The sequence below is a fragment of the Carcharodon carcharias genome, chromosome 13 (assembly GCF_017639515.1).
Source record: "Carcharodon carcharias isolate sCarCar2 chromosome 13, sCarCar2.pri, whole genome shotgun sequence".
Lineage (NCBI taxonomy): Eukaryota > Metazoa > Chordata > Chondrichthyes > Lamniformes > Lamnidae > Carcharodon > Carcharodon carcharias.
This window is the reverse complement of record NC_054479.1, coordinates 130,354,607-130,376,850: the sequence shown is the minus strand read 5'-3', so window position 1 is coordinate 130,376,850 and position 22,244 is coordinate 130,354,607. Positions and strand designations below refer to the sequence as shown.

Sequence of the window (22,244 nt, the reverse complement as noted above, 5' to 3'; positions counted from 1 at the left end):
AACACCAGATAAATAACTTTCTTCTGTACAGAAGCATTGGCACCATGCAACTTCAAGAATGGAAAATCTCTTATATATGACTCAAACACAGGTGTTGAACAGTAACACGAATACAGAATGAAAATAGGAGTAATTACAAGAAAATAGTCTCACTAAGGATTCACAAGATGTTAAACCATAACTAGCATGTATAATTTACATCTTGCTTGCAATCTCCAGGGAATTTAGTCAAACATATTTTTTAAACCACCACCAAATACAGATGCATATGACTTTAGCTGTCTTGTTTACACATGAAATTTCAGATAGCTTGAAATTTAAAAAGACAGGGCCATGATAATGTGAAGAAGAAGAAAACGTAGCATCGGGATAATTTTGTAACAGCTTTGAAAATCTATCCTGGGGAACGTGAAGTCTCTTCAAAGTCTTGATTATAAAAAAAACCACATAGACATGTTGAATTGATTTCTCAAGGTCCAGTCTAAGCTCAATCCTGCACCCTCACTCTCCTGAGGGAATTCAATTGATTTATCAATGCGCAACACTGAAGTTAATGCAAACCTTAAAGGTTAAAGTGCACTCATCTATTCCATTTCCATTGAAAAACCAAACTGAATTGATACAACTTATGTTAAAGCAGAAGTAATTCGCTTTTAAAATAAAAACTAATTGGGTCTAATTCATAAGACATGCATCTAAGACCTCTTAAAAAGCAGCATAAATCTCGACTGATAATTCTGCTTTTAATATACTCTGTGCTAGATATGTCTGCTTAATTTTACAATACAATTATGAATTCTGTACACTAGGAGCCATTTAATCTTGAAGATACAAAGCTCCTGAGTATCTTAATTGGTTTCTCCACATTTCAAATCCATTAAGTTTAATAGAAAACATCATGACATTTTACCAATTAAGACATAGAGAGTCTGACTCCTCATGACTGACAACTACAAGAAACATTTTATATCACTGCAGTAAATTGGAGCCAAGATGGGCTGAATCTACTGCCGTACACATGAAGTATTTTACCAAGTTAGGAGTGCATCCTTGCGAGGTCTGGTCTCTTGCAAGGCCAGTGGTTTTGATGCCATCCAATCCATTGTTCTCACGATGTGCACCTTTGAACTTGTCCCTGTCCAGAGTTGTCTCTTAAACACAGAAACAGGACTAGCCCATTCAGCCCCTCAAGTCTGTTCTACCATTCAATTAGATCACTGCTGACCTGTTTCTTAACTCCAACTGTGTACACTGGGTTTGTAACCCTTCATACAATCGCCCAAGAAAAATTTTAGCAATTTCAGTTCTGAAATTTTCAATTGATCTTGCTTTTCCAGGGAGAATTCCAGAATTCAGTATTCTTTATATGAAGACACGCTTTCCAACATCACCCCTGAATAGCTGAGCTCTAATTCTAACTTTCTGGACTCCCCATCACTGGGAATTGTTTTTCTACATCTAGCCAAGCATCACCTTTTAGTCATCTTAAATACCTGAATTAGGTCACCCCCTTAAACTTCTATAGTAACGGGAACACAGTCCTAATCTATACTACCTGCTCTCAAAATTTGTCCCTCAACTCTCAAGTTATCTTTGAAAGTACTGGCCCAATTGACAATAACCATTTTGGGTTTGTGGTACGGTCATTCTGCTATCAACAACTTATCTGCCACCTCAGCCACAGCAAAGCATCGGGGGTGGGGGAAGCAGAATTTGAACATTGAGCAAGAATTTGGAAAAGAGTTATGAGAGATAGGCTCTAATGAGGTTTTTAACAATGCATGAAAATAAAGCAAGTGGAGGTGCTTTGGCAGACATGAATGTTGCAGTGAAAGGATTGGGTATTCAAACTCAAAACAGACCAGTATGAATTGAGACGTGGAAACACAGGAGATTACAGAAGCCAGGACTATACTTCTGAGGGATTTATGATGAAGTTAAGGAATCTGAAACCAATATGTTAGGGTACTAGAAGTCAGTGGTGGTTGGTGAAAGGAAAAGCTATTGGGATACAGTACAAGATCAGATGTGGGGAGCAGAACTCATGAATTTTTATTGAGTGGATGTCAGGAGGTCAGCAAGCAGAATGTTAGACAAATCAAGTTGGAAAATTATAAGTGCATGGATGTGCATCAATGGTGGTAGGGCGAAGGAGGAGTGGAGATGAAAAGAGTCAGGCTTGATTACAGAATGAACAACAATGTGCAGATTCACCCATAGTCAGAAAGGAGGATAGGACTGGTACATGATATACAGCTTTGGGTAAGACTTAAAACAGAGTGGCTTTGGCCCTATCACTGATTATTTCAAGCTCTGTTTCATCCAGAAACTGATAGTGAAAAGCACTGGAATTCCATTCATCAACATTTCAGTTAATCTCCATCATTACGTTGAACGCCTTCAGAGCCTTTGACAGGATTTGGCACCATTCACGTAAGCAAATCACTAATTCACAAATGTATGCTCATGAGGATATCATTAACAATCCAACTATTGTACATCATGCGGCATCCACCAGCTTTGTCTCCTACCCATGAGGTTCCCCAGGAAATTATCCTTTGCAACTGTGTTCCTTGTTCAAACTAATCCTCTTATTCATTTATCATCCAACCATATCCACTATTTTACTGATGAGTCCACTATACATTCAAAAAACTCCTTCAAATCCTCCAAACCTCCAAACCCCTCAGTGGCATGTCTGAATCACAATATATTGACGTCCTTGCCCTTCACTGGAGTAAATGACTTTTGTTTCAGTTCAGTAGCCTGCTTCTTCATCTCTCAAATGTAACTAGCATCCATTATCTTTTAACTGCTTATTTTCCACTAATTCTCTTTCCGTCTTGCTTTTCTGAGCCTGTATTTACATGTGCACAAAGTCCATTTTGCAAAAACTTGTGTTTGATAACAATCTGTGGGATAAGTGATTTGCATCTCCATAATACATAATGGATGGCTGTTTGAATAGATCATTAATTGGTATCAAGACTTAACTCAACAGCATAAGTAGACTGGTTTTCAGAAATGCAGCAACAAAATACCTATTGGTTGAACTGGAGAAGGTGGACGAGTTCCAGTTGACGAAGGTGGTCCCGGAGGAGGTGACTGTGTCTTTTCAGCAGGCGGAGAGGCATCTCGCATACGGCTGATGACACTGTCAGAAAGCTGTTTGGAGAAAATAGCAAAATCCTGTCAGATTAAGTTCCTGATTTTGTGAGCTAATTTTCAAGTGATTGAAAATTAACCAAATGATTTATGCTTTTTCAGCACGAAGCATATTTTTTCATAAAACTTTTCAGCTGCACAATGACAGTCGTGTTCCCTGAGATTTACTTAGTCTTTGGGTAGCTGTATAATTTCAGCAACTGAAATCTCATTTCATACCACACACATGATCTGTGAGGTGTGGAGATATTCTTCACATCTCCACACTTGAGATTCCTTAATATAAAATTTTACAGCAAATTTATGTTTTCAACATGTGATAAATATCTCCACTTGCAAGGCTGGTTTTATCGCTTTTGAATTTTCCAGTTAGCTTCTCTTGCAGAGATACAGTATGTCATATTTCACTGATAGCTCCACGATATTCCGTTACTCATGCTAACCTGCTGTGGGAGCTTATTACCCCAATAGATGTAAAGTGCAAACTTTCAAGAGAGGCAACTGAAGATTAATTTAGAGAGATTCTAAAGGGGGATACGCACACTTTTATTGCACGATTTGTAAAATTAAGCAAAAAAAAACAAAGTACAACCAAAACTCTTCTCAGTTTGACATAGGTTTTGAATTAGTTTCTGCCAATAAATACTTATACTGAGTATTCGAATATGAAAGTTAGTTTTTCATAAAGACAAATTCCATAAAATTTGAATTTGAAGTAATGTTTTAAAATTGAAGTTAAATTTTAAAATCTTATCTGGAGGACGGGCGACTTTGTAATTGCATTTAGATAATGATTTCATATCATAGTGCGCCATTTGGAGAGTCTGGTGTTGCTTATAAGCAGACTGCCATTTACATTTCATGCCCATGGTGAGTTGCTTTGAATTGTTTATTCAAGTCCAATTTGCAGTAATATGGTGCCTTTAGCTTGGCTTTTAAGGAGGACTTAAAAAGGGGGTAGAAGGTGGAGAGAATTCCAGAGCACAGAGCCTAGGTTGCTGAAGGCACAATGCCAATATGAGGCAAAAGGGGATATACAAATACAAATTCTAGCTTATAAACCAAGACAAAAGAAAAAAGAGAATGCATCATTCCTATATGTGTAGGTTACTGGCTTTCAACTTAGCCACATGGGCTATGATATACCCAATTTTGCATTGTATTTTTCCTATCTACACTCAGACTCTGCAGATGAAATTCAACAGACACTGAATCAACCCTCAAATGTCTTTTCCAGGTTTCAGTTAAATTCCTTGAATTTAATATACAATTCCTCTATATATGAAAAAACTGTCCTTTTATCATTGCCGTTTTAAGAAGCAGTTTAAAACCTTTGTTTTTGCATTTATCTAACAGAATATCGATACCATTTGTGTTGGAATGACTACAGACCAGAAAACTCAACACCTACAATTTACTATCACAAGGATTCACATTTTAAAAAAAAACGAAAGCTAACTTATATTAGTCGTCAAGATAATTTTCATGCAGCAATTTTTCTTCTAGTTCTAGTTCCAATGTAGGAACAATACATTGTGGTTTCTCATGGAAAAGGAAAGTTGGTTCAACTATGAGATGGTAAGAAAAATTTTAGAGAAATCTAAATTGTTCTTCCTCACAATAAGCGCTTGTTCTGGATGAATGAGTCCAAAGCTACTCTTTTACCTCAAACTGATTTATTCTCAAGCAGCTCTTCAGCACAGTAGAGTTTTCCAGTCCCTTCCACAATGGAATGTTACAGCTGTACCCATTTATACTATTTTGATAGGTGACTCAATGCCTATCACCAGTTTTAACAAATCAACTGTCTTAACAATCTAATTGCTCTACAATGTAACTACCAGTGAACAAGATTGTTACTAGACCTTAATGTAATTACTGATACCCCGTTTTCTTTTAAATTAAATTAAAGCTTTTGAAAAATTCAAGAACATTCTTTACAAATCAAACAGAAGGAAATAAAGTCACGTATTTTCACATTTCTAGATCTCTCATTTCCTTGATCAAATATATATATCAAATTTTGCTTTCTATATGTGTTTGTATATACATACACATATATATATATATATATATATATGTTTTGCATGTAGATATTATTGCATAGATGCCCCTTTTCCAGTACATTTAATAATTTCTTAGAGCAGGCAATTCTTTTCGTAAAACAGTCTGATAATTGCTGACTCTTGTCAACCCATTGTATCTTAGAGATCTCTTTTCTCTCTCGCCATTTCTCAGCGATATTTTTTGTTGAACGAACATTACCCCAACGTGACAAAACAAAAATTACTGGAAAAACTCAGCAGGTCTGACAGCATCTGTGGAGAGGAAGTCCATATGACTCTTCATCAGAGAGAGACCACTTAACAACGTAATATTCCACGGGCAAACTTTTCTCACATCGCCCCTTGTATAGTATTTCCGTCAATATATCGGATAAGTAGTCCCCCATATCTATCGTTTTTACCAATGCCAGTGTTTCAGCAACTAAGATGATTTTTACGACTTTTTTCATTTCTTGGTCTCTGAAGCCAGCAGGCAATATTCATCATGCTTTCCAACCAAGAATATGATAAATCCAGCTGTGCCAGAATATCTATCTGGAAGATTGGCATGTGAAGCATCACTAAAAATTACCAACCTCATATCTTCTGGTTCACCCAAGGCTGGAAACTCGAATGTGCATCTCTCTGAAATTAATTTCTTTAGTGTTTTATTTGCTTTCAGAACTTCCTCAACTGGAACATGTTTCAGCACGGTGCTCAGCTCCAAAACGTCAGGGCTAGCATCAGGTCTAGACTGAGTGCACAACCAGTTCAACAGCCAAATCAAACTTCTTAACTGGTCCATTTCTTCTTTGGATGCAGGATCCTCTTTTTGTGAGGATCTAACCCAATTTATTGGGATGCAAGTAACATTTTCTGGATAAGGTCATTGATTCAAATGTCACTCCTGACTTGTTCTGCCTAATGTCTAAACCTATGCATTTAAAGGCCCATGAAGCCTGACTTCCAACTTTAAATTCCTTCTTTATCTTCTCAATTGCCCATTGCTCAAATTCTACAGAGTCTCCTCACAGAATACCATCAACATGCACGATAAAGATTGTAGCTAGTTTCTCCTTATGACACCAATGGAACATCTCAGGGTCTACCTGTTTTCAAAAGACAGACCTCAAGGAAAAATACTATGCTCTTGACGCGTCATTCAATCCATAAACACACTTGTTCAATTCCCAGTTTTCCTTCTATATTGCCAGCTTCTTTAGGCGGTTTCAAAAAAACTTCTCTTTGAAACTTTTCATCCTGCAAAAATGCAGCCTCTATATCAATCAGTTTGCAGTCCAGGAATATGGTGCTTAAATAGCAAAAAAGATCTTCAAACTCACTTTCCCTGCAGTAGGGGAGTCTACTCTATCATCTTAATCCCCAAGTCTTTCTTCAACGTCTCAGGCTACTTGTCTGGCTTTAGCCTTGTACGTGCCGTCACAAAGTATCTTTTCTGTATAGATCAACTTCTGTGATAAGGCTGTCAGTCCCGTCATGTATTTCAGTATGTCCCCAAATTCTTTCCAACTCTGTTTGGCTTCCTTTATCATATTATTTTCCAATTTATTAGCAGCTACTAAAACCTCTCGATCATAAGGGCTTCTATTTCTATTGCCAATCCCAACTTGTTCTGTAGACTGCGTTCTTGTCAAGCTATGACCTCGACTCACATTCCTCTCTTTTTCTGGACTACTGAAATATCATCTTTCCTGCAGGCGAGCAGAATCCCTTTCGCAAGTCTTTGAACTTTTCCTGGGGAAATGACCACTTTCTGGTCCACTGTCAGAACTCATACTGTGCTTTCTTGGCTTCCATATCTTGACCTCTATTTGCTAACCCATGGGTTTTATCCCCTGTCCTTCATCTTCCATGTTTAACCAATGTTTGTATTTACCAGTGGCCTTTCCTGCTTTCCCTATGATAGTGGCATCCCTCCATACACTGGATCCTTCTGCCATGAATGCAAACTTTGTTCCTACTTTGGGTAGTTGCCCTTTTGGATGAGTAGCCTTATCTGGTGCTTGTGTTACTTTGTTCATCATCAGTTGACCCTCTATTTGCCGTGGTCTGCTCCTCCTAACTGTCTAATATATGTGTATATGAAGTGCACGGTGCCACTTCACTTTTTATGTCTTGTTCACGACCTGTAACGGTATAGTCAGTGCCAATTCACCTTGAAGAATGTACCCTGTTTAATTACCATGTTGCACAATTAGTAATTTTCCATCACTGTCTCTCACTTTGCCAGGGCCTTTCCACTCTTTCTGGCCTCCTTTTTAGTAATATACCATGTCTCCTTGTCTAAACTATACCCCCGATGGTCTTATGCAATGCCATAAGGCGCGTCGAATTTTCTCCAAAACTTTAGCTTTAATGAAAGCTTCTCTGCCTGCATGCAAGGCATTCAGATGAGCAGAAAAGGTGGAACTAACGCTAGTTCCTTCTAGAGCAGGGGGAGCATTTGATAACACCAAAGGCAACTTAGGATTTCTTCTGTACACCAACTGGGACAGACTGTACCCTCCAGCCATTTGCAAAGAGTTCTTTGCATGCACTGCCTATTTACAATCTACAATCTGGTTGATCAGTCAATATATTATGTAACATGTCATCTATCACCGCATGGTTTCTCTTGCACAAACCAGAACTAAACTGGCTCTCAGCCACAGTGTGTCGAAATTCCTCACAGGCAACTTCCACATTTTCTGTAAGGAATTGCGTTGGTGTTCCTAATCCTGTTTCCACCCATTTCTCCATGACCTTATCAGCAATGGTCTGTTTGTCCTTACTGTGTATTACAGTAGAAAATGCTAAATCTGCTTGCCATATCTATGAAGTGCAGCAAAAAAAAACCCCTATCCTTGTCCCATACTTCTAAGTCCATTGTCAATGCATCGTTAAATTCCCCGGCCAGTGGCAAGCTCACAACTGGAGGTGGTGGTTTTTTGCAATATTTAATATAAATTTGACACTGAGCAACGATTTGCTCAATAAGGTTGTTGTATCCTTTATCAACCGCTCCAACATCTCTCAGTAGAGTTTTCAGTTTTTGTGGCACCGGATGTGCAAACTGTCAATGTAATTTCCAAGTAATCTTCTTATCCACTAAACTCTTTATTCCCAGAAGTTAACAAAACTTCATGAACTTTTTGATGAGAAATATCTGGCTTCCTTATTGTCAGGCAGTGATGGCCTGACCGAGTAAAATGTAGATCCACATTTTTGCTGAACACAGCTGCTCTATCATTCCTCATGTCTCGCATCATCTGAGCCTTTTTCATCGGAGAGCGACTTAACAATACAGGTATCTCGCTAGCGACCACATCAGCACTGATGAACAGACTGATCCCTGCTATCTTGCAAGGGAGGGGTACTCTTTTGGAAGATGTAATGTGTTATTAACTCCAAACCTGAAGCAGGTACAGTTTTCACACTCCTTGACCTTCCGCTGGTCTGCCTCATTGAGGGGCTCCAGGTAGCAGTTAAGCCAATCCATCCCACACATCGTGGAAATGCAACTGCTGTCAGAACTACACAGTTGAAGGGATTGGCCACCAAGATACTCATCTCTGGATTCAAAGTCTGTGACCAACACAATTCCATCATGGCAGTCACCATCATCATTTTCAGCCTCAGAAGAATCCGTCTTGTGGGTTACTTCAAAAACACGATACTTTCACTGTGGGCAATTCATCACGCAATGATAGTGAGAATCACACCGATTAACCATTCCCTGTGCATTTTCAGGTTCAAGTGCCTATGATCATGCTTTTTATTCTGACTCTCAAATTACATGCATTGTCAAACCACCTGTCAGAAACTCCATTTTTGCACTGGAATCTTTGTCTAATATTTGGCCGATCTCAAAATTCGGCCACCATAGAATCCTCCATCCTTAGCTTCATGGCATAGTTGTTCGCATTTGCCAAGAAAATGGCTGGGAATGACTGCTTCCCCAGAAATTCTTTTAGGGCAGCAGCCATTTGTTCTAGGAGAGAGTCTTTCCCATGGAATTGGACCTCTGACAGTGCTAAAAGTCTATCAATGTGGGAACTGCAAGCACAATCAAGTAACTAACCTCCGGGATTAATTTCAAATCTTTGTAATCTCTTATACCACTTATCAAAATCCATGGTATATTCTTCCACGGACTGATCCTCAGTTTTCCCAAATCTATCAAGGATTGGCCAATCTTGATATGCTTCCAACAACTCATCCTTTTTGTAAAACTTTTCCAAAAATTGGAATAGAGGGCTCAATCCCTCTTCATTGTTCAAGTTATCACTTCCATTTTTAAAAATACTATACTGCTAATCATCGTTTTTTCTGGTAACGATAAAGCCAAGGCCATATCTTGCTTCTTCCGAGGTGAAGTGACCCATGTCCACATTTCCACCTTGTTTTTCCATTGGCGATATGGTTCAGACTCAGAAAAAAATCGACGGATAGTCAAAGCTGGAGGTTTTGCACTTTCCTTCCGCCATTTTGTAACTTAAATTATCAGCAGCAGTATGCTTCTTTTTCCCCAGAAGATTGAGGCAAAAAACTTTATATACAGCAATCACCGAAGCTTAAAGTTCATCCTCGGCTACCAGGTTACTCAAAATAAGTGCTTGTCATGGAAAAACGAGTCCAAAGCTAGTCTTTTACCTCAATTTGGTTTACTCTCAATACAGCTCTTCTGTGCAGTAGACATCCCCAGTCCCTTCCAAACTGTAATGTTATAGTTATACCCATTTATACTGTTTTGAAAGGTGAACTAATGCCCATCACCTGTTTTAATAATGCAGTTGTCTTAACAATCTAATTGCGATACAATGTAATTGCCAGTGAACAAGATTGTTATTGGACCTTAACAATTACTGATACATTGACACTTTTTTTTAGGCTTGGCCTAAATAGCCAAGTAAACGTCAACTCTTTTCTTCTCCGCTGATGCTGCCAGACCTGCTGAGTTTTTCCAGGTAATTCTGTTTTTGTTTTTGTGTTGAAGTGGCTATGGTACTGGGTTTGTAACCCCAAGATCAAGAGTTCAAATCTCACAATGGCAAACTATGAAACAATGTAACTTCATCTGAAAACAGATGGAAATGTGTTTGTACTCGAAAGAGTTACATTGACACTTTTGACCATCAGCACATAGACTTGGGGAAGAAAAAGTAACTTTTCTGTTTAAGATACATTCTTGAGATGAACCTTGAATAACTTAATCAGAAGGCTGTTTTGTTAAATCAAGAAAAATCTTTCAAACCTTTTAGAGAAAAGATTATATTAGCGCAAATGCTTAAACTATACATATGACAACACTTTTTAGGCTGGCAAAATGACAACAGCAGTAATTGAATGCAACTAATCAAAATCTGTTTGCATCTTGCTCAACTGGTGAACATATGGCAACAACATAAAATGCTGGCCATAATGAAAACAAGACACAAATGTAAGGTTCATTGCGATCCTGTCCACTAGATGCTTGACAGAACTGTAGAGAAGCCAAACCAATAAACTGAAAGGAATAAAAACAGAAAATGCTTGAAAATGCTCAGGTCTGGTAGCATTTGTGAAGAGAAACAGAGTTAAGGATTCAGATCTGTGGCCTTTCACCAGATATTCAGATTTCCTGCATCCACAGCATTTTGCTTTCCTAAAACTAAGAGGAATTTTTTTTATTAAAAGGACCAACATAAATCAGTTGATGCTCCTCTTCGATATCATTATAAAGCAACCACAAAAAGCAGTATGCATACAATACTGGAGGAGGACAGGACTGGAATTAGCTGTAATGTCTTCTGCAGTTCGATAATCCGTTGGCACTCACGGCAAAAATGGACAGATAAAAAATGGCAAGTTGAGCAATATGCTGGACAGTGTGGAACTGTGTCACAGAATGAAAACCAATGTCTTCAAGGGGGCAGAGGAAATTAATTTTAAAAATGATCATATATGAAATATAGATACATGCTATAGTAAAATGTAATACATTTTTAAACATTAAAAGAAAAATATAAAGACTTGCATTCATATTGTGCCTTTCACAACCTCAAGTTGTCCCAAAGCCTTTTACAGTCAATGAAGTATCCTGAAATTTAATCATTGCTATAAGAAATGTAGCATCAAATTTTCACACAGGAAGATTCCACAAATAGATTCATGAGATAATGGCCAGGTAATTTTAAAAAATGACAACAAAAACAATTTTGAAATTCAAGTTCTTCTACTCTAACTCTCAAATTACAGCATCTAACTCCACTTTTATGCGCCTTACTATTTATAACTGTTACCTAGGCATTATGTCAAACATTTGTCACTGAGAGAACAAATTCTTCCGAACATTAATGCTAAATTAAAAAGTGAAGGTAAAGTTATGCCCTCTGACCTTACTTTCCTGCTTTAACTTGAAGTCATAATTCAATTATCCACCTCCAGTTACCATCTACCTAGATTACAGGTCTTGAAAGCGCGCTAAAATAGGAAAACTGCAAATGTTGGAAATTGAAATTGAAACAGAAAATTCTAGAACTACACAGCAGCTTGGTCAGGATGCTTAATGGAAAACACAAATGACTTACCCGAAAAGATGGTAACCAAGGGACAAATAAGAGTGAGAAACATAAGGTAATTAATTTCAGAAGAGGTTATTGGTGAAAATTTAAGGGACTAAAAGTAATCAGTCTGATGGGGTATATCCAAGGGTTCAAAAGGGGTATCTACAGAAATAATGGTTGCACTGGTTATTATTTTGAAGAACTCCCTAGATTTTAGAACAGTCCCAGCGGATCATAAAGTAATGACTGTAACTCCACTATTCGAGAAAGGAGAGACACAGAAAAAATGACCGGCCAGTTAGTCATTCGTTGGGAAAATAGTGGAATTTTTTTTTAAGGAAGTTTTGGTAATGCACTTAGTCAATGTGGTTTTGTAAAAGGAAGGTGTTTGACAAATTTAATCAAGTTTTGTTTGAGAACGTAATTATTAGGGTTGGTAAAGGGGAACCAGTGGATGTAGGATATTTAGATTTCAAAAAGGCATTTGATAAGATGCCAGATATAAGATTAATATGCAAGATAAGGGTTCATGTAATTGGGGATAAAAAATGAGCATGAATGGAGGATTGGTTAACGGACATTAAGCAGAGAATCTGGCAAAAGGGAGCATTTTTAAGTTGACAGGTTGTAACTAACGAGGTGCTACAAGGAGCAATGATGGACCCTCAGCTATTTACAATCTATATTAATGACTTAAACAAAGCCACTGAGAGCAATGTATCCAAGTTTGCTTATAATCTGTTAGATAGGAATGTAAGCTGTAAGGAGAGCACAAGAAGGCTGTAGAGAGAGATAGAGACAGACTCCTTATTCATCCTTGAGGTGAAGGTGGACCATGTTCATCAACTGGGGTGTTTAGTAGGGTTCTCATGGGTACGTAGGTAATTGCTCAGGCTGACCTCCCCTTGGAGAATTGTGCTGCAAATAGGGCAGAATACAAGAGACAAATGAGCTTTGGATGAGTTTCAGGTTAAGTGAGTGAACAATCAGGTGGCAGATGCAATATAATGTGGAAAGTACAAAGTTATTCACTTTGGTAGCAAGAATAGAAAAGCAGAATAACTTTTAAAGGGCATGAAACTTTTAGATGTTGATGTTTAGGCAGACCTGGATGTGCTCGTACAAGGAACACAAAGTTAGCACGCAGTACAGCAAGGAATTAGGAAGGCAAATAGCATGTTGGCCTTCATTGCAATGGAATTAAAGTACAAGGATAAAGTAGTCTCAGTACAATTGTACTGTACTGGGCTTCAGTGAGACTACACCAGGAATACTGGCTTGGCCTAAATAGCCAAGTGGTTATGGTACTGGGTTTGTAACCCCAAGATTAAGAGTTCAAATCTCACAATAGCAAACTATGAAACAATGTAACTTCATCTGAAACAGATGGAAACGTGTTTGTACTCGAAAGAGTTACACCAGGAATACTGTATACAGCTTTGGTCTCCATAATTAAGAAATGATATACCTATATTGGAGACAGCACAATAAAGGTTCACTAGATTGGTGCCCTGGCTGAGATGGTTGTCCTATGCTGAGAGGCTGAGTAAATTGGGCCAGGACTCTCTGCAGTTTAAAAGAATGAGGTGTGATTGCAATGAAATACACAAGATTCTGAATGGGCTTGACAGGGTTGACCATGAGAGGTTGGTTCCCCTGGCTATGGAATCTAGAAGAGTCTCAGGTTAAGGGGTTACTCATTTATGACCAAGACGAGAAAAAAATTCTTCCTAGAAGCCCACGTAGTTCAGCCTGCCTTTGAACTGGAAGGTCCTGGATTCAAACCCCACTTCAGGACATGTTGGCCACAGAACCCTGGCGCAGGGAAGACAACATGTATCGGTGGCAGCGCCCAACCTGGAAAAATGGGGAAGGTTGGGGGCAGGAAGAACATCTACCTGTAAAACTACCCATCAAATCCAAAAATAGGTAGTAGATAAAGGGTGATTAACCAGTATTGTGGCTACCCCACGTAGCTTTCAGCTTTACCCATGTTGAGAATTTTCTTCACTCAGGAGGTTGTAAATCTCTGGAACTGTCTACCCTCGAGGGCTGTGGATGATCCATTGTTGAATGTGTTTAACACTGAGATCAACAGATTTTTAATTTCTGGGATTCAATGGGTATGGGGAGCAGTCAGAAAAGTGGAGTTGAGGTGATGATCAGCCATGATGGTATTGAATGGCAGGGCAGGTATGAGGGGCTGAATGATCTATTCCTGCTCCTATTTCTTCTATTCTTAAAAGGCAGGTACAGTGTTGAGTATGTAATAATTCATCAGGCTTTGATTATTTCATGTTGAAGTTCTCCAATCTTTCCTCATTGCTCATGCATTTGACGCTTTGGATCATTAGTTGGATCTTCTCTGCACTTCTATCAAAGTTTTTAAATTGGTTTTGTGCCCAAAACTGACAATATTCCGGTTGCTTGTTTCTCATTTGCTTCAATAATTCTATCTGTAAACCTCTTTTTAAAAATAAAGAAAGATCAACAAAGCTATTGATTTGTGGATGTCATTAAAATTGATGGAATGGTGGAATACAATCTGTAATGCACTAGTAAATATCCCATACAATATAAACAGAATTGGACTTAATCACTTAGAATAAATCACTGGCCCTGGATAGGTAAAAACCCAGAGTCTCTGTATTTCAATCGTAGCAATATGAATCAACCTCCTTTTGGATCTGTCTGTCCCCCTTGTCATGAATTGTCACGTGGTCTCTGCCAATTATTTATGCATCCTCTCCACAATATTCACAACTTTACCTTGCAGCAGACAAATCACCATTCTGTTGAAGGGTTAGAGATTTAACATGTTAACACTACTTGTCTTCATGGATGTTGCCTGACCTGCAGAGTATTTCTAGCATTTTGTTTTTAAATCACCATTCTATATGCTTTACCTTGATGACAATACAGGATGTCCATTTATGGAAACTCCATTTTCCTCTTCATTTTCCCTTGGTTAACTAACCTGCCCTAATTTTATAATTTCCCCTTCTTGTTCCTTCCTCCTGTTGGATACATAGCTGAAAATTTTAATTAGTGATTTTTTTTTAAACTGCCATTTCATAATGCAACTGAATCTTGGATTCATCCGACAATTTCTTCCCAAGTGTCGCTTCATGTCAGTTCTGGCTCATTGGTAGCATCTCAAACAGAACGTTGTAGGTTCAAGTCCCACCCCTGAGACTTGAGCACAGAATCCAGACTAATTATTCAGTGCAGTGCTGAGGGAGCACTGCACTGTTGGAGGTGCTATCATTGAGATGAAGTATTAAACTGAGGTCCTGTCTGCCCACTCAGGTGGACACAAAAGATCTCATGACATTATTTCAAAGAAGAGCAGGGGAGTTCTCCCCAGTGGCTTCACCAATATTTATTCCTTAACCAAAATCCCTAAAAAAAGATTATTTGGTCATCATCTTATTTCTGTTTGTGGGACCTTGTGCACAATTTGGTTCCAGCATTTCCTTTGTTATTAGGGGTATTGCATTGGCAGTATAATACTTTGGAGCATTCTGAAGCTGTGAAAAGCTTGTTTTTTGGAAATACACAAATTCTTTCTTTCCATTAAAGAATAAAGTTACATTAATATGGTGCCTTTCATGCCCTGAGGATGCAAGTGATACATTCACAGCCAATGAATTACTTTTGCAGTGCTGTCAAGTTGACAAAAATGGCATACTAAGTTTCTACAATCAGATAAATAACCACGTAATTTGTTTCAATGGCGTTGGTTGAGAGGTGAATGTCAGTCAGGACACTGGAAGGACTCCTCTGCTGCTCTTCTAACGGAATCTTTTAGTTGAGGGCAACCAGAACCTCTTTAAAGTCTCATCCAAACAAACAGTTCTTTGGCAAAATATTACATTGAAATGTCAGACTAAATTGTGTGTTCAAGTCTATATAGTGGAACGTAAACCATGAAATTATGACTCAGGCAAGAGTGATACCACTGAGCCAAGGCACACTCATGCTCTTTATGCCCTTCATCCAGTTCTTCTCATTGTCAACTGCCTGTCATGCCGAGTTCAATTTAAGACACGCATCTCCAAATCTTCACAATCACTAAACCCTCATGAGCTTATCAATGCTGATCCCCAGTTCTACTATTCTCCCCAAGCAAACACCATGAATGATTACTTACAAAAATCTCTGTCTTGGGTTTCTAAGATTTTCCAGTAACCAGGGGGATACAAATTTAAGATAATTGTCAAAAGAACCAAAGATGAGAGGTTTGTTTTTTTAAAGACGATGAGTTATAATCATCTGGAATGCACCACCTGAAAGAATAGTGGAAACAGATTCAACAATAACTTTCAAAAAAAGGAAAAATTTGCAGGGCAGGGCATTGGCATTGACTGGATAGCTCTTTCAAAGATCCAGCTCAGGCATAGTGGACTAAATGTGCTGCATCATTCTATAAGCCCCGCTCCTGAGATTTGGCCACAAAATCAATGCCAACATTCCAGTGTAGCATTAAGAGAATGCTGCACTGTCACAGGTGCTGTCTTTTGGATGAGACATCAAACCATCTGTTCCCACAGGTGAGCAGCAAAGTTCCATGATGCTGTTTCAAACAGAGCAGGGGCATTTATCCAAAAAATTATCCTTTATCAATCTAACTGAATCAGAGGAGACAATGACTGCCTTTGACATTAAGGCCACTTTTGACAGAGTGTGGCACCAAGGAGCCTTAGCAAAACTGAAATCAATGGGAATCAGGGGGAAAACTCTCCACTGGTTGGAATCACCCAGCACAAAGGAAGATGGTTGTGGTTGTTGGAGGTCAGTCATCTCAGCTCCAGGACATCACTGCAGGAGTTCCTCAGGGTTGTGTCCTCGACCCAACCATCTTCAGCTGCTTCATCAATGACCTTCCTTCCATCATAAGGTCAGAACTGGGGATGTTCGCTGATAATTCCACAATGTTCAGCACCATTCGCGACTCCTCAAATAGTGAAGCAGCCCATGTTCAAATGTAACAAGACCTGGACAATATCCAGGCTTGGGCTGACAAGTGGCAAGTAACATTCACACCACACAAGTGCCAGACAATGGCCATCTCCAACAAGAGAGAACCAAATTATCGCCCCCTTACATTCAATGGTCTTACCATCACTGAATCCACCACTATCAACATCCTGGGGGGTTACCATTGACCAGAAATTGAACTGGACTAGCCATATAAATACTGTGGCTACAAGAGCAGGTCAGAGGCTAGGAATCCTGTGATGAGTAACTCACCTCCTGGCTCCCCCAAATCTCTTTATCATCTGCAAGGAATAGGTCAGGAGTGTGATGCAATACTCCCCCACTTGCCTATATAAGTGTTGTGAGACAACACTCAAGAAGCTTGACACAGTCCAGGACAAAGCAGCCCGCTTGATTGGCACGCCACCCACAAATATTCACTCCCTCCACTACTGATGCACAGTAGCAGCAGTGCGTACCATCTACAAGATGCACTGCAGGAATTCACCAAGGTTCCTTTGACAGCACCTTCCAAACCCACAACCACGTAGGAGGACGAGGGCAGTAGACAGATGGGATTACCATCAACTGGAAGTTCCCCTCCAAGTCACTCACCATCCTGACTTGGAAATATATCGCCATTCCTTCACTGTCACTGAGTCAAAATCTTGGAACTCCCTTCCTAACAATACGGCGGGTGTACCTACACCACATGGGCTGCAATGGTTCAAGAAGGCAGCTCCCCACCTCCTTCTCAAGGGCAACTAGGGATGGGCAATAAATGCTGGCCCAGCCAGCGAAGCCCACATCCCATGAATGAATAAAAAAAATCAAGTCATTTGTGGGAGCTTGCTGTGCACAAATTGGTTGCCAAAGCTTCTTTACTGTGACAGTAATAGTTCAAGAGAGAACCTAATGGACTGTCATGTATTTCAAGATATCCCAAAATCATGAATGACACCATACAAATTGAACACCTCTTTTTAAAGATTCTCTTATACATTAAGATCAGAAATGTGGCACATTATCAGGGAGTCTGAACATTATTAATACGAAAACCAAAAAAAACTGGTTTAATGAAAATATTGCATTTCCATTCTCCAAAAAGAACCCCAATAACACCAAAACCGGTTTGAAGAGAGGGAGGGAGGGAGTGATGATCATCAATTTTTTAAAAACCTACTTTCAAATGAATGAATATGTGAAGCAATTTACTTTCAGAAGCAACGGCTAGTAAAGGGGCAAGCAGTCTTTAAACAAAGTTCTCATGTCAAAGAGAGGCCTCAACTTGAACACTGAAAACTGGAAAAAAAAGTTTCAGAAAACTGAAGTTTCAAGTTAAAAGTGATAGTTTATTAAGAATCTGGGAGTTTAAAAATATTACTGAAGTAGCAGTTTACTGCTAATGGAAAAGTGACAAGACTTGCATTACTCCAGTTAACAGTGACACACTCACCCTAATGCCCTTCACCACAGTGATCTGATCATTTTCATCAGCTTCGAAGGAGACGCGTTTTGTACTCCCACTACCTCCCATCTCACCAGCATTAATTTAAAACAAGCAAAAAGAAAACAGAGAGACAAACTAATGATTCCCGCCAAGGAAAACTTTCAGAAACACGGGAGTTACTATCAGGAGCAAGAAATCCAGTCAGAGGCCGCCACCGGTCCACTCCATCACGCCTTCTTCGCAACCCACCAAACAGTAACAACTGCCGCGATTGGTCAATCGTCAGACAAGCTCCGCCACTCCCGTTTGGTGTTCAATTGAATCACAGCGCTGATTGGTCCGCAGTCGCCTCGGTGAGGGACGGCCGTTCAAAACGCACTCAGAGCTTTCGTTCAGGCAGTTTAAATAAAGTTAAAAAAACAAAAAAACTGCGGATGCTGGAAATCCAAAACAAAAACAGAATTACCTGGAAAAACTCAGCAGGTCTGGCAGCATCGGCGGAGAAGAAAAGAGTTGACGTTTCGAGTCCTCATGACCCTTCGACAGTTAAATAAAGTTAACTTTGTTCTCAACTGTCCAGGAATTATGGGAATTGTAGTTCTTTGTCTTGTGGTTTTTTTTTTAAAATACAAAAACAAAGGCTATCCTTATGTATTAAACAGTCAAATTTATTATGTTTGTGAAAACCTATTTTCGTGGATTTAATTATTTTTTATTTGGCTGCGCTCAATAAAGGCCCCGCCCTAGCTTGATGATGACTGGTTAGAATCGCTATGAGTGATGTGAGGTCGGCGCACGCGCACGGTCGCGGGTTAGTGACAACAAAGATGGCGAGTGAAGCAGGAAAGTACAGGAGTGCTATCAGTAAAAGTAAAGATCCTTCTGGTTTACTTATTTCTGTCATAAGGTAAGTGCAGCGAGAAAAGAGGAGCCATGTTTCAGTTTTATATCCGAAAAGCATTTGTTTGGGAGATGACTTTTGCTTTTGGAATCATGGTGAATGTTATGCTGTCACTTGACATGATGTCCAAACCAAAGAAAAATGTTGGGAAAGGGAGGAAATCGGCTATTATTTATGCTGTCCCTGGAACTGGGGCAGGTGGGGCCTGTACAGGAAGGGTTACACCTGAACAGGAGTGTTACCAGTGGCTTCACAGGGACGTTTGCTCGAGATGGTGGGGAGGGTCTGTACTGAATGGGCGGGGGTGGTATGGGAACCCGAGGGGAAATTCAGAGTAGAGAGAAGTATCAACTGATAATGAGGATATATCGGTGTAGTATCGAGGTAGATAGGATACTTGGAGAGATTGATAGAATTAGAGTAGGCAGTAGCAATTCACTGTATGGGGTCAGAATAAGAGGGAAAGTTTTTTTTAAAAAAAGCTCAAGTCAGGGCTAATGTGCATGTATGTGAACGCACAGTGTGTGGTTAATAAGACTGGTGAACTGCAGGCACAGGTTGACAAATGGAGTTATAATATTGCTATAACAGAGACCTGGCCTCAAAAAAGGGCAGGACTGGGTGTTAAGTATTCCTGGGTACTATGTGTTTAGAAGAGATAGGAAAGGAAGAAAAGGTGGGGGGAGTGACAATATTGATTAAAGATGGCATTATGGCACTGAGGAGAGAGGAAGTTCCAGATGGCTCAAGGATGGAATCTCTCTGACTCGAGGTAAGGAATGACAAAGTTGTAATGGCATTGATTTGTGTTGTATATAGACCACCAGCTAGGGGAAAGGATGTGGAGAAACAAATTTGCAAAGAAATTACAGGTGTGAGAATTATATGCATTCATAATGGGGAACTTATTATCCAAGTATAGACTGGGATAGAAGTAGTACAAAAGGACAAGAGGGGCAGAGTTCCTGGAATGTGTTCAAGATAATTTTCTGCAATAGTATGTTTCCAGTCCAGTAAGAGGACATGCATTTTCAGCCTTGGTTCTGGTGAATGAGTTGGCCCAAGTACATCAGGTATACATAAGGAGAGCCTCTAGGGGACAGTGATTATTGTGTCATAAGGTTTAGGCTGGCCAAGGAAAAGGACAGGGCACAGTTTGGAGCAGGGCTAATTAATTGTGGGAAAGTCAAATTGATGGGATGAGAATGTATCTGAGTCAAGTAAATCAAATGTTGGCAGAAAGGGTGGGGCTGAACAATGGGCCACCTTCAAAGAAAAAGTATTGCAGGCAATGTCAAGGTATATTCACTTGAAGGGGGAAGGTGGGACATATAATTCCAGAGTGCCCTGGATCACGAGAGAGAGAGAGGTAAAGATGAAAAGGAAGAAGTTTGCGTACGACAAATGTCAGGTAGAAAATACAATGGAAATTCAAGCTGAATATAGAAGGTCCAGAGGGGAAGTGGAGAAACTGATAAGAAAAGCAAGGAAGGAGCATGAAAAGAGATTGGCAGCTAACATAAAAGGGGCTCTCAATGTCTTTATAAGCATGTAAATAATAGAAGCGTGGTAAAAGTAAGATCAGGGCAGATTATGGACAAAAAAGGCGACTTGCGTTTGGAGGATGGGAGAAATAATGTAGGTGCTGCATGAGTACTTTGCATCTAACTTTGCCCAGGCTGAGGTGAGAGAGGAGGTAATTGGCACTTAGAATCAAGAGGAAGAAGGTGTTAGGCTATCTTTACTTAAAATGGATTAGATACCGGGAGCGGTTGAGATGCGTCCAAGGGTACTGAGGGAAGTGAGTGCAAATTGCAGAGGCACTAGTGATAATCTTCCAGTCTCCCTTAGTCACAGGAGAGGTGCCAGAGGGCTGGAGAACTGTGGATGTTGCACCCTTGTTCAAAAAGAGGTGCAAAGATTAAGCTGGCAACTACAAACCAGTCAATTTGACCTCAGTGGCAGGGAGACTCCTGGAAACTATAGTACGGGATAAAATCAATTGTCACTTAGTTAAGTGCAGGATAATCAGGGAAAGCCAGCATGGATTCATCAGGGGAAAATCATGTTTAATTAACTTGCTGGAGTTTTTTTGAGGAAGCCCTGTTGATGTGGTGTATATAGATTTTCAAAAGGCTTTTGATACAGTGCCACACAACAGACTTGTGAGCAAAAATCTAGGCCATGGAATAAAAGGGAAAGAGGCACTGGTATAAGAAGTTGGCTGAGTGACAGGAAACAGCATACTAATCAATGGGTTGTTTTTAAGATTGGAGGAAGGTTTGTAGTGAAGTTCCCCAGGGGTCAGTGTTGGGCCCCTTGCTCTTCCTGATATATATTAATGACCTGGACTTTGATGTGCAGGGCATGATTTCAAAATTTGCAGATGATACGCAGATTGGAAATGTCAACTGGGAGGATACTCTTGAGCTTCAAAAGGAAGAAGACATGTTGGTGGATTGGGCAGACAAGTGGCAGATCAAGTTCAATGCAGCGACTTGAGGTGATTCATTTTGGCAGGAAGAAAATGGTGCGACAGTATAAAAGAAAGGGAGTGCCCTTAAACGAGGTGCAGGATAAGGGGGACTCTGGTGTCTATATACATGGGTCATTGAAGATGGAAGGGTATGTTGAGAGAGCAGTTAATAAAGCATATAGCATCTTAGGCATTATTAACAGCAGCATTGAGTGCAAGAGTGAGGAGGTCATGTTAAATTTGTATAAGATACTTGTTAGGCTTCATCTGGAGAGCTGTGTCCAGTTCTGTGTGCCATAATTGAAGAAGGATGTGAAGGCATTGGAGGGAATACAGAGGAGGTTCCCAAGAATGATTCCAGGGATAAAGAACTGTAGTTACGAGGATAGATTGAAGAGGATGGGACTGTTTTCCTTGGAGAAAAGAAGGCTGAGAGGAGACTTGCTAAAGGTATTCAAGATCCTGAGGGGTATGGATGAGGTAAAGAGTGAAAACCTGTTCCCAAGCAAGAGAACATCAAGACCTAGAGGGCACTGATTGAAAATAATTGGCATAAGGAGTAAATGTGATGTGAGGAAAAATGTTTTCATCCAGAGGAATCTGAAAGGGTGGTGGAGGCAGGTTCAAATGAGGTATTCAAGAGGGAGCTGGATTGCTACCTGTAAAGGAATGACGTGTCATG

The 22,244-nt window shown here is 39.7% G+C and overlaps 2 protein-coding genes across 3 annotated transcripts in view; one reads left to right on the top strand and one right to left on the bottom strand.

The window, feature by feature from the left end:
* The window catches only part of chchd3a (coiled-coil-helix-coiled-coil-helix domain containing 3a), a 328,691-nt gene extending 310,219 nt beyond the window's left edge, over window positions 1-18,472 (bottom strand). For both annotated transcript variants that reach the window (XM_041203373.1, XM_041203374.1), the window contains exons 1-2: window positions 18,192-18,472; window positions 3,042-3,165 (exon numbers count right to left, since the gene is read on the bottom strand). In XM_041203373.1, the coding sequence (XP_041059307.1) occupies window positions 3,042-3,165; window positions 18,192-18,272 (205 nt within the window). In that variant the 5' untranslated portion in view covers window positions 18,273-18,472. The remainder of the gene's footprint in view (window positions 1-3,041; window positions 3,166-18,191) is intronic.
* A 511-nt stretch (window positions 18,473-18,983) lies between these two features.
* exoc4 (exocyst complex component 4) overlaps window positions 18,984-22,244 on the top strand; it is a 525,449-nt gene continuing 522,188 nt past the window's right edge. The window contains exon 1 of the mRNA XM_041202882.1: window positions 18,984-19,092. Within this exon, the coding sequence (XP_041058816.1) occupies window positions 19,013-19,092 (80 nt within the window). The 5' untranslated portion in view covers window positions 18,984-19,012. The remainder of the gene's footprint in view (window positions 19,093-22,244) is intronic.